Source organism: Equus caballus, chromosome 2 (genome assembly GCF_041296265.1).
Source record: "Equus caballus isolate H_3958 breed thoroughbred chromosome 2, TB-T2T, whole genome shotgun sequence".
NCBI lineage: Eukaryota > Metazoa > Chordata > Mammalia > Perissodactyla > Equidae > Equus > Equus caballus.
Window position 1 is genome coordinate 27,889,927 of NC_091685.1, and position 13,128 is coordinate 27,903,054.

Consider the following 13,128-nt stretch of genomic DNA (forward strand, 5'->3'; position numbering starts at 1 on the left):
ATGCGCTTACATATGGAGGATACATAAAATTGGTAGGGCCAGCCCTGTGGCGCAGTGGTTAAGTTCGCACGTTCCGCCTCTTGGCGGCCCAGGGTTCGTCAGTTCGGATCCCGGTGCAGACATGGCACCACTTGGCAAAAGCCATGCTGTGGTAGGCATCCCATGTGTAAAGTAGAGGCAAATGGGCACGGATGTTAGCTCAGGGCCAGTCTTCCTCAGCAAAAAGAGGAGGATTGGCAGTAGTTAGCTCAGGGCTAATCTTCCTCAAAAAAAAAAAAAAAAAAAAGAAAAGAAAATTGGTAACAGAGGTGAGTGATTCCTATGGGCCTGTTATAAAAAGAAAACTGACATTTTTTTTCTTTTTTGTGCCCATGTGTACCCTTTGAATTTTGCATCAGTTAAAAAGTAAACTAATTAAAAAGTCAACTCAGTGAGTTCTCCAAATTCTAATCTGGTATTAACACTAATAGTGTCCTTGGGCCAGTCATTTTCATGTGGACATTTGAAGTCACTAAGATTTTAAATCGTTCCCATAAGAATTGATTAACAGCTACAGCCTGAGCTATTTCCTGGTCTCGTATCTGGCTAAGAAGAATAGAAATTTTCAAATTCAGTCTCTTGGCATCTACTGAGATGTGAATATGTTGCATATTCCAAATTCATTCATTCATTCAAAAAATATTTGCATACCTGCTGCATTCAGGACTTGTTATTAGCTATGCCTTCATCTTAATTCAGACCGCCTTACCACTTATCTGAACCATTGTAATATAACTTTTTAAACTGGATCTCTATTTCCAGTTTCTCCACCTTCTAATCCATTTTACATAGCAAGTCAAATTAACCTTTATTAAAGAATAGCTCTGATCTTGTCACTCTTTGCTCAGCCATTTCAGTGACTCCAAATTGTTTCAGTTTATCTGAACTCTTTTAGTATATTCAAGGTCTTTGCTATCTTTCTTTCTCTTGCTACTTCCCTTCCCTTTATATACTTCCCTTAATATAATCTATGTTCCTTGCAAGCTGAAGCCCTTGCTTTCCTACCTTTGTACTTTTGCTAGAGTTTTTCTCTTTTCTTAGGACACCCTTTCCCATTTCAGCACATCTTATCTGCTCAGCTCACATACCACTTCTTTATAGCCTTCCTTCATTTTCCTCTCCCCCAAAGCTGAAAAAAATTTTCCCCTTCTGAAACACCTCTTCACCTCAGTATTTTATTGTTATGACTTGTATGGTACATTTAGCACTTTCTTGCATTGTAAGTACAGCATAACTCACCAAATAAAATAGCTAGTAGTGAAAATTCAGTGCATAAAATGTGGGACCATCTTATTGCATGAATGTAAAGACCAGATCATCTGTCTAGTCTAAAGTCCCAGAAGTTTCACTGAGGAATTCAAATCCCTAGTTAAACCTGATGTCGTTGGCACCAACCAGTGACTGTATACTCGCCTAAATATCAGTGGGGAGATTCTGAGTCCCGTCTGAGACTTCCCAGATTTTATTAGTTACCTTGCTCCTGTTTTGTACGCTTGATCTGGGGACATTGGGGCCTACCCCTACTCCCCGTTTTCTAACGTGGTTGCTTGCCTTTTCTCGACCAGCCTCACTCTCTTTTCCAAGTCCTGCTCTTCCTCTCAGAACTTTAGTTTGGTCCAGATGGTTGGGTGGAGAACGAGAGCCAATTGCAATTCATGTTTTATCCGGCTTTCTGTTATTTTAGGGTTTTATTCTGTATGTAGACATAAGGACATAAAAAGTTTGATCCATCCTTGTATCTCACATAGGCCCTTGCAAGTAGCACACCACAAATGTTTGTAGCATAGTATTTGGACCTTGGGAGGATATTTGGAAACTATTAAATTTTCCGTAAAATTGTTTCTTAGGTAGGTGATAGTAGAACCAGGAAAGGAAAAATTAGTTCTCCTTTCTGACCATAGTAAGAGACGTTTTATGTGGAAAGTTAGTCTCCTCATTGCTGAGTCATTGCTTTTAGTGGTGTTAGCTATTTCATGTATTTTTCATTGCTAAAATACATCACACATGTACGTTTTTGTTTTCTTGAACTTTTCTAGACCTTATGCACATATCCTCTCAGTTCCTGTTTCGGAAACTGCTTACCCTGGACAGACTCAGTACCAGACGTTACAGCAGTCTCAACCTTATGCTGTCTACCCTCAGGCAACCCAAACGTATGGACTACCTCCTTTTGGTAAGACATCCTATTATAAGCAGTTTCTAAGAATGTTGATTTTATCCGCCAGAAACTTCCATCTTTCCCCAAAAAGCAAGCATGGCTCATCAGGAAGCTGAGAGATGGGTCATTCTTTGCAGAGCACTTACTCAGTTACAGGTGTGATAGAAGTTGGGTATGCAACTTTCCAATAGTATATTTGATGCATGTAATATAAAAATCATAACTTTTCAATACTTGTTTGTTTATCTACTAAAATTCACCTATTTCCAAGATACTGAGTATTGACTGTAAAGCTTGCAATCTTTAAGTGTTTAGAAAACTCTTTGAGGAGTTACTATTGATTTGACTTAGGTTCTATAAAACTTGGTGCCATGGTTAGGTAAGCATAATAAATACATTTTGAGGTAGTCAATTTCTTGCTAAAATCAGGTAATCTAAATATCCAGGTAGACTGTATCTTAGAGTTTACTCTCTTTTTGGGGTGGGGGTCAGTTTCTCTCTCTCCTTCCTCCCCGTTGCCCCAAATTGATGAACTGTTGCTCTCCTGAACCAAAAAGTCATCTTGGAATGGGGGAAATCTCCAGTTTTGTATGACCTTATCATGTGCGTAGAGAGTTTTGTTCTTTGGTTTTAGATATCCTGGACATGAACTATAAATTAGAAAGATTTACTAGAAGTCAGTTTGAGATTCTTTTGGGCACATAATATCTATGCTGGTTTTTCTCTCTGTTAATTGATAGATACATGTGGTGGGCTTTATTGCCCCCTCCCTAGAACTGGTGTCAGAAAATTGAGAGAATGCTGTATTACCTTGAAATATGCAATGTGTTAATAAAATTATGTCTCTGTGGGCTTTACTGAAACTAGCTGGGAATTAGAAAAATCTTCTAAACAGATTGCCAGAGATTCTGGATGTATTAGCGTTGCCTGCTTTCGGCTACATTCCTGCTTTTCCCTTGCTCATTGGCTAGTCTTTTATGATAGTGATAGCTTTCTTTTAGGATTTTAGCATTCTTTGGCTCCTGATAACTAATAGAAACAAAAATTGGGGGTTATGTTTAATGATAGTGGTAGTTGATAACTTCACGAGAGACGAGAAACAGAAATGCTCATGTTTCCTGTTTGTATGTCCATGCCTTCATGCCTGTCATTATCAGCCAGTGTACTAAAATCTTTCTGTGGTGTGTTTAACTAGCCAAGACTCAGCAGTCCTTTTGGAAGCAGAAATCTCCATTTGTGTTTATTTCTTTTTGTGTACATTAAAACTAATTTTTCAACAGCTGGCTAGTAATAGGCTAGCAAGTATAAAGTAAGTATTTTCATATTGGTTTTTTTACCCTCTGTTTTGATTTAAATTCATTATTAGCAAGCCCAAAGCCCTTTATGACTTTGTTGAACAGTTGATCATACCTGCTGTTTAGTGTTAAATAAAACTCCTATTATACCTCTGAACTCAGATTATGGAATACCTAACATAGTGCCTTGTGCATATAGGTCCTAGGTATTATGCATTTCCCTTGTATTAAAGAAAGAAGAAATATTCTGTAAAACAGATAGATCCTTGTTAAAAACCTGAAGGAAACTGTTTATATTGTGAAGAAATATTGATAATAATGGGCTCTTTTTAGTAATCTGTTTTTGTTTAGTATTTAGGGGTGAAGGAGACTTGTTTCATTAATTCTTCTGTCAGTAATTGAGAGAGATGATCATTAGCTTAATTTGACTTTAAGTAATAGGAGACTTATAGAGAGAGATTTAGGTTGAGGTGATGTGAATGACAGATATGGCATATTCTCAGAATTTATAAAGGAAATTATAAAGAGATTTTTGTAATACTTGTTTAAAGTGACTATTTTTAAAAGACATTTTCTTATGTTTTAACATGTGCCTTTTTTCTTTTTAATGTGTCTCTCTAATAGAAAACACTTCATTTCTTTCTTCTTGTGAAGATTTTGGTAATCTTAGTGCCTATTAGCACTAAAACTAGATTAGTTAGTGTGTTATTTTATTTCAGATGTAAACAAGGCTACAGAAAATTTCATTATAATAATACTATCTAATATTTATTGAGTGTTTACTATACCAAACAGTATGCTAAGAATAAGTACTTCACACTTTACTGTATTGTCTTATTACTTAATTCTCAAAGCAGTCCTAAGAAGTAAGTCATAGCATTATCCTTTTTAATAGATGAGGAAACAGGTTTAGAAGGATTAAGTGACCAGCCTGAGGTCATACACTTAGTAAATGCCTGGGATTAGATTGAACCCAGATCTGTTTAATTCCAGAAATAGTCATAAGTTTAGGTCTGTATGAAAAGATAGTTTCAGAATTGGTTTGAAATTTAAAAGTTTCCTCCTCTTGAAGAAAGGAGAAAAGACTGGAGGAAATCTAGGAAGCCTATATTATGAGTACTCTTTAACAGTACAGGAATAGTGGTCATATTCTTTTCAGAGCTGTATAGAAATGTGGTGGAATGCCAGAAAGAGGATTAGAGGATTAACTTCCAGTGATCTGAATGAATATGTGTGAGGAAAACGGTACCCATTTATTTTTAGGGACTCATAAAAGATTGCCTTAGCTGCCACTGTTCTTCTTTTAGAAGAACTTTAATGTTAGACAGAGATTTGACAATATATATTAAGAGCTTTAAGGATGTTCATGCCATTTCCCTCAGTAACTTCATTTCTAGGAATTTGTCCTGTGGAACTAATAGAGATACTCACAAACACTTACTAACCAAGATACTCATCACAGCATTATTTATAACAGCAAAAGATTGGAAACAATCTGCATATTGAATCAAAAGGTATGTGTTAAATTGCACTGTATCCATAGGATAGGAAACTTCATAACCATTATAAATCATGTTCATAAAGAATATTTATCTTAAGAAAACAGTTTATTATTTACTGAAAAAAGCAGTATATAAACTGAAAACACAATACACTAAGTATTTTTTAAAAATGCATGCATAGAGAATAATTTCGAAGAAAAAGTGTGAATGTTAAGACTATAGGCACTACAAATTTGATCTCAGGTACCATGGAACCGTGCAAAGCAAGGACACAGTTCCAATATTCACAGGTTTCAGTTAATACAATCCCGTGCAAAAGCAAGAATGTCCTGTATTTTTTTTCTGTGTGGTGAGACTACACGATTTTTTTCTTTACATTTTCTGTATTTTCCTAATTTTCTATAATATACATCTGCTTATTTTATAATTAGGAAAAGTAGTCAGGTTAAATTACTTAGAATTTATAATAGCTCATCCCAGTGACCTACTGAATCAACAAGCCAAGATATTCTTTCATGTGTTTTTCCCTAGCGTTGACATGTGCTTAAGTTACTAACCAAACTAATCTTCTCTAAAGATCCACTACTCTGATATGTATTACTATAAACTGAACTACTCAGATTAGTTTGGTTAGTGACTAACCAATAGTGAAGTATTTGTGCTGAGAAGCTTGGGTAGTTTGTGATAAGACCCCAGTATGGGGCAGCAGGGGGATAGCACTCAGAGACAGACTTTGCCATTGTTAGACCAACTGTTGCTCCACATCAGGCTCCTGGTGCTTAGAATGAGTTAAGAAGCTTTGTAGTTACAGGCATAGAGCAGTGAGCTAGGAGTCAGGGAAATCAGTATTTGGTTTCATCTTTGCTGTGGGCAATAGTGCTCTATAGCCAAACCATTTGGTCATGTTACCTATTACTTGAATTCTGGGAAGGATGCTTTTAAAGGAAGATATTTACGTGCTTAAAGAGCAGGGCTCCGGTGATGCTGGAGGGAGTGTCCATACTGTCTTTGATTCCTCTATTCTTCATGAAATAATTATGTATTAAATAACTTTTTCGTGTTTCTGGCCAAAAACATTCAAAAGTAGCTATTCCTTTACTATCTTGGACATTTTGCCCTAAGTTTTTACCTTACAAGGAGGACTAGTTCATAGACATTTTACGTTTTGAAACTTTAAGAAAATATGCTAAATAATGAGACTAGCAAAACATTCTCAGTTAATACTATTCTTATTAATAAAATCGTATTTCAGTACAGTATAGTAATAAACATGTTCACAAATCAAACAACTCAGATTCAGAATCTTTTTAGAAAAAAATCACATTGATTACAGTAAATGTGAAAGTTATTGTGACATTGAAATGGCAATTTGTTTACTAAAAAATTTGATACTCAGCTACCAAGAATCATGGCACTCATATTCAAATTTCACTTCCTAGATGTTTAAAAAATAAGATTCTCAAATATTTTTATTGTTTAAAATCAGTTATAGCAAGGACTTTAGCTGTGGCTGACCTGGACAAGACTTTTTTAAATGATCATGAAGTAAGGGGCGGGGACAACCCTCCTAATTCGTGCTAGAGATGTTGATATCCCTCACTCTCCTCAAATAAGTTATTTCATGTGTTTAACAGGTTAGAAAAGAATATGACTTGGTTTTTTTATGCTTTAAGAATTTGGGGCAAGGCAGTTACCATATCCTATTGTCAACTTTTTAAGATTTTCACATCTCCCTTTACTATTCTTATATTTACTTATCAACAAATTTTACAGATCTGATTTGTGCTAAGATGTGTCAGTGCCCTGGTGAAGCAAAAATCCTTATTATCAAAGCTTTATATTTTTATAAAATCCTTGTCAGATTAGGAGTAGATGAAATGGGTTAATGTTGAATTTGAAGCTGTGCAGACCTTGGTATTAGTTACTTACTTGGAATGTGTTTGATTGATGAACCTTCTTGGATGTAATCATCAGCTACACTGATCCAGCAACAATAGCTATTCAGCACACAGTGAACAACTAGGCAGTGAGGCTTTTTATAAATGGACTTTTGCATAGCCAAAATTATCACAAAAACTGTTCACTCATAAAGGACCTCCTTAGGCTTTCATGTAGAAGCGAAGCTTTGTTTATGGTCTCCTAGTTTACTGCAAATGAAAAGGGAGATACACCCAGAGACAAGAGACTGTCAAGAAGTGGCAGATCACAGAGAAAAGACAAAGTGATAGGAACCTAAAAATCATAGAACTATATTTGAATTCTAATTGGTAGTAAGCAATGTCTTCACATACCACAGTAGCCTCTGGGGCGGAGGGGGGCGGGGGAGCTCTGTATGTATATAGCACAGCACAACATTGATGTTGGAACAATAATTCTGGGAAATCTAAAGGTATTTTCACTATGTTCCTCCTTGCCTAAGAACTCAGGAAGGGATATAAATATATCACTCAGGAGCATTGTGATAAAAATACAGTAAAAGTGAATATCTATGTCATGATGTCTGTGAGTATGAGATAGATTTATATGTTCTGTCATGGAAAGATCTCTCTCGGAGGTATTATGTGGAAAAGCAAATTATGAACAGTACCTACAAATCCCGTTTTTATTAAAAAGAAGGAAAAAAAGATTAGTAAATTCATAGAAGAAATGTGAGTGACTCTTCTGCAAACTGTTAACAATGGTCCAGTCTGGATTATGGGATTATATGTGACTTTATTTTTTCTAAGTTACATATTTCTATAATGTTTTTAATTTATAAAAATAAGCAGGTATGTCTTTCCTAATCAGAAGAAATAAAGGTAACAAAATAACCAGCTTAAGGAGGCAGAGAAGTATTTAATAGATTTTAGAAAAATTTGGTGCTTATTTAATGGGTAAGTGAATTTTAAACTTATGTGGAATGTCTTCCACCTTGACAGTGTGGATAAATGATTTATCACTGTACATGAACATCAAGCACTCTTTACAGCAAGTACTCCGGTTGGGTGTCAATAGCTCTTTTTCTGAGCCCTGGTTGATTTCCTCCAACCATGTAAATGAACTTATGTACATATCACTATTGGGGTTTTAACAAGATTTTTGTTCCTGTGGCCCCATTCCCCAATTCTTTGATATTGTATTTGCTTGTGGTATATTATGAGTGGGAGAATCAATTTTCTCTTACAAGCAAATTTATTTTTGTTTTAAGATTTAGATTTTAAACCTACTGGCTGATATTTGAAAGCATAACCATGCTCCTCAGTTCCAGTGTATTGTTTGTAATTGGTCCAATTTATCTGATTCAGGTGCATTGTGGCCAGGTATGAAACCTGAAAGTGGTTTAATTCAGACTCCATCTCCAAGTCAACACAGTGTTCTTACCTGCACTACAGGGTTAACCACAAGCCAGCCAAGCCCAGCACATTATTCTTATCCCATTCAAGGTAAATAGGCATGGTTGTGTGTGTTTTTTATTATTATTGTTTTTTGTTTTTAATCTATCTGTATCTCCAAACAAATTGGGTAATACAGGAGCTCTGTCTTCTAAAATAGAAGGGTGTGATATTTGCATTTGTGCATGCTTTTCGTGTTAGGCAAACCAGAACCTAGGAGTGTCGTTCTTAAGTAGTTTAGCCTTTGTGAACTGCTTAGTAGAATTTCTGGACCCTTTTGCATGTTGGAGTCCAGAAAACCTGTCTGATTTTGTTCTAGTCTCTTCTCAGTGGCATTTTGTCCTATAAATGAGCGGAAGACTCCATGGAATAGAACTTTGCTGACTTCTCTTATGTGAAGTCCAAATAGAGTGGGATGTGAGATGAGTGCTGCTTTGTGAGGTGTGTGCTGCTGCCTGCTGTGGTTTTGTCATACCTCCACCCCCATTGACTACTTCTTGGTGAGAGTATTTTTCTTGCTCAAAAAGTTCAGTCTTGTTTCTATTTCATGATGAAAAGCCTAGCATTAAAGCTTGAACTTTATAAACATCTCTGCCTCCCTGAGTTTTTCCTCTAAAAGATTAGAATTATTGTGATATTAGGAGTGGAACAAAGAAACTCAAAAGGCACTATGAAATTAATTGCCTACCCTTCCAAATCCAATGCAGGCAGTTTGTCATTGCTCCAGATTGGGAACTAATGTCCGTGTACCTGGTCTCTCATCTGCCTCCTTTCTCTTGATTTCTCCCAGCTTTTAAATTTTATTCCTTATAAAATGGATGCTAGAGGGGTGAGGGTGGGATGGCAAAAACTGGTCTGAGGTATTCTTAAGATATGAATTTAGGTGATGAAAAAAATATTTTGATGTAGATTATATTAAACAAAATATTTTGCTTTTCAGTTTTACCTGTTTCAGTTAAATGATTGAGAACTACTTCTGCTTTGTCCATTGGGAAGGAGCTAGTCACTACTTTCCTAAGACCTTGTTCTGAGCTACTGTTACTTTCTATTGTTTATCAAGTCTCCTCTTTTTTTAATTTATTTTCCCTTCTTTTTTTATTTGTCCCCTCCCCCTTCTTCTAAAATGGGAAAACACTCAAGAGCATGACTTGGTCTGTCTTCTCCTCTACCTCCTTTCATTTTTATGAAGTATATCTCTAGATTGGTAGGCTTTTTGGGTCCAACTACAGGCACATCTGGTAGCCAGGTCCCTTCTAAACAGATATATCCCTGATGACTACACCTAGATCGTGAAAGAAAGGCCAGGAGTTTTCTTCTTTTGTATTAATAACCCTCTTCCAGTGTCAAACCACCACTCCTCTGTAGTTCTATCTGGAACTTGAGGAACCTGAAAGCTATGCTTTCTTCTCCCTCCTTGTAAAAGAAGAGGAACCACCTTGTTGGGGTCTTTTAGGACCCATTGATTTTAAAGGGTCATGGAATATCCTTTAAACTTAATCACTATCCTAACTTGTTATCTGTTGGTACATTTTTCCCTTTTGATTGATTAACCTAGTTTCCCCCATTTTGCTAGTAATGACCATTGCTGGTATTTATTAAGTGCTTAGTATGTTCTTAGCATTGTTTTAAGCGATAGATAAGTGTTACTTATGTAATCTTCACAACACACCTATGAGGGGAGTACTATTATTAATCTCATTTTACAGATGGGGAACATAACACGCAGAAAAGCAAAGTAACTTGTCCTAGGTCACAAAGTTTGTAAATAGTTAAGTCAGAAGATAAGCTGGCAGTCTGACCCCAGAGCATGAATGCAGTGTTACGATTTTCAGTATTGAAGTCATGGTATCAATATCAACTGTCCCATAATTGAGAACCTATACTGACAAATATCTAGATTCATTTTTCCTCCCTTTTTCTGGTTAACCTATTAGCCCATTTTATTGTTTGTTGGAACTTCGGCACGGAGTTGAAATTAAAGCAGAAGTTAATCATCAGCTTATCACTTTTTGCCTTTTATTCTGAAGAAAAAATTGGTAGAAAACAAGTTGAAACAATTGGCTGAAATGAAATACGGATATTACTGGCAGATTTTAATTACCTGGGTTCTCTGCTACCAATATCACTCTCCTCACCCCCACTTTTCGTTTTCTTTAGCATGGATAATGACTGTAGCTGTACAGGGCTTCTCCCTTCCTCCTATGGAATTACCCAGTCCTTCCACAGAATAAAAATAAAGGACATTGTATTGATTTTTTTTTAAGTGGTCAAAACAGCAATGTCTTGGTATCCCACCCCAGAGCATTCTACAATTGACCATAGCCTCTCTCTTCTCTGAGGAAGTTAGGGAAATTATCTCAAAAACCAAATTCTACTTCTGGCTTGATCACTCTGATCAAAACCTATTCTTTAGTTTATAACTCAATGCTCATGAAAACCCTTTGACTAAGCAGATCTGGCTTCTTTATATCAGTCTTTTCCTAGATTGTCTGTGACTCTGTGGCCCAATCTGGTTATTTTCTTCAGTTGAGATGGTTTAAATGATTAATATTCAAGGGGCAAAATGACTCTCAGAAATTTCAAAGTTAATTTTAACTCAGTCTTGACTTTTAATGAATGTCTTTGGACTCTAATATTGTAATACACAATAGTCTTTCATTGACCAGGAGATTTTTTTTAACAGATTGTATTTTTTAGAATAGTTTTAGATTGGATCCGGCCCAGTGGTATAGTGGTTGGGTTTGCGCACTCCGTCCTGGCAGCCTGGGGTTCATGGGTTTGGACCCCAGGCACGGACCCAGGCACTGCTCATCAATCCATGCTGTTGTGGTGTCCCACATATAAAGTGGAGGAAGATTGGCACAGATGTTAGCTCAGCGACAATCTTCCTCAAGCAAAAAGAGGAAGTTTGGCAACACATGTTAGCTCAGGGCCAATCTTCCTCACCAAAAACACAGAATAGTTTTAGATTTGAGAAAAATTGAGCAAATGGTACAGAGTTGTGTATTTCCCCACTCTGCACACAGTTTCCCCTGTTATTAACATCTCCTATTAGAATGGAACATTTGTTACAATTAATGAATAATATTTGTACATTATTATTATTAAGTCTATAGTTTATTCAGATTTCCTTAGTTTTTTCCTGATGTTCTTTTTCGTTTCATTTAATTGTCGTATCCCCTTAGCTTCCTCTTGACTGTGCAGTTTTTCAGACTTTCCTTATTTTTGATGCCCTCGACATGCTATTCATGAATCCCACAAGTTATACATGAATATACATGCATACATGGTATACCGAATCCCACAAATGTTTATTGAGCATCACCTATTATATGCCAGTTGCTTTGCTGGATGTGTTGGAGATAATGAATAAGACAGATTCTGCACTCATGAAGCTTACAGACAGTAGTGGAGACAGAAAACATCAAGTAAATAAATAAGTAGATTTTGAAAAGTCCTCTGAAAGGAGAAAAGAATAGATTGCTATGACTGGGAAAACAAGAAAGGAGTTAGTTTTAGTAGAGAGGTCAGAGAGAGTCTCTCTGAGGAAGTAGACATGCTGAGGAGGAGCCATCATGCTGAGAGGGTGAGAAGGACAGGTCAGGGATAACAGTCCAGGCAGAGCGAACAACATTGCAAAAGTTCCTCAAGTGAGAACAAGTTTGTTTTGTTTGGAGTAAGGTAGCCTGAAAGCCAGGGCGAGCAAGGGTAGTGGAGAGACATATGTAAAATTAGAGAGGTAGGTACAAAGTAAATCTTGCACCAGCTCTTAGGTACTGTTAACCCTCCAGCTTTGGGGCAATGTCATTTAATTGAGTTGTCCCTCACGGTTCTATAACCACAGTCTTCTGATTAAAACTATCTCTGTATATTGACTATATTAGGTGGACTGCTAGTGGGGCATAGTTCTCAGAAGCTGTGTCTTTCTATTGACTTCACAGCTCCATTGTCAGAACAGGAGTGAGGACTATCCAAAAACAGTTGGCCATGCCATTGGCATTTGGAGAACTAATAGCCTTTAGATATATGTTAGTAGGAGTTACCACTTGGGTTTTATGTGATCCTCTAAATTTGTACTTTTTTTTTTTTTTGAGGAGGAGGATTAGCCCTGAGCTAACATCTGCTGCCAGTCCTCCTCTTTTTGCTGAGGAAGACTGGTCCTGAGCTAGCATCCTTGCCCATCTTCCTCTGTTTTATACGTGCGACACCTACCACAGGATGGCTTGCCAAGCGGTGTCATGTCTGCATCCGGGATCCGAACCTGCGAACCCAGGGCTGCCGAAGCAGAATGTGCTCACTTAACCTCTGCGTCACTGGGCCGACCCCAAATTTGTACTTTTTATTGCATGTTTTATTGCTGCTGCTTTTGTTTTTTAAATTTGTGATTGAATATTTTTTTTGTTGAGACCTACATATGTATATATTTATGCAGGATGATTAGTACTTTTTTTGAGGTGCCTGGCTTTCTAGTCCTAGCTCTGTGGAGGTAGGGCATGCAGTGACTGTGTACATTTTTAGGTGAGTTTAGCTTGGGCTCAATGATGGTTACAAGAGCCTAAATAAATATTATTTATTTAATTATCTTCTAACTTCTGTCACTAGAATTTTAAACTCCGTGAGGACAGGGACTTTGTCTTGTTCACTATTCTATTCTTCAGTGACTGAAATAGATTCTGGGTGCATAGTAGATCGTGGTTTGCGGAATGAATATTTGTTTGAATGGGAGAAAGAAGTCTTAATGAACCCTATAAACTTTCTAGGTC

At 36.7% G+C, this 13,128-nt stretch overlaps 1 protein-coding gene across 17 annotated transcripts in view; it reads left to right on the forward strand.

The window, feature by feature from the left end:
* EYA3 (EYA transcriptional coactivator and phosphatase 3) overlaps nucleotides 1-13,128 on the forward strand; it is a 100,196-nt gene that overhangs the window by 49,688 nt on the left and 37,380 nt on the right. For 9 of the 17 annotated variants that reach the window (XM_070260636.1, XM_003364427.5, XM_070260639.1 and 6 more), the window contains one exon: nucleotides 2,076-2,212. In XM_070260636.1, coding sequence (XP_070116737.1) covers nucleotides 2,076-2,212 — 137 coding nt within the window. Of the gene's footprint in view, nucleotides 1-2,075; nucleotides 2,213-8,278; nucleotides 8,417-13,128 lie in introns of all 17 variants that reach the window. The other 8 variants (XM_001500462.7, XM_005607290.4, XM_070260634.1 and 5 more) reach the window with 1 other exon arrangement.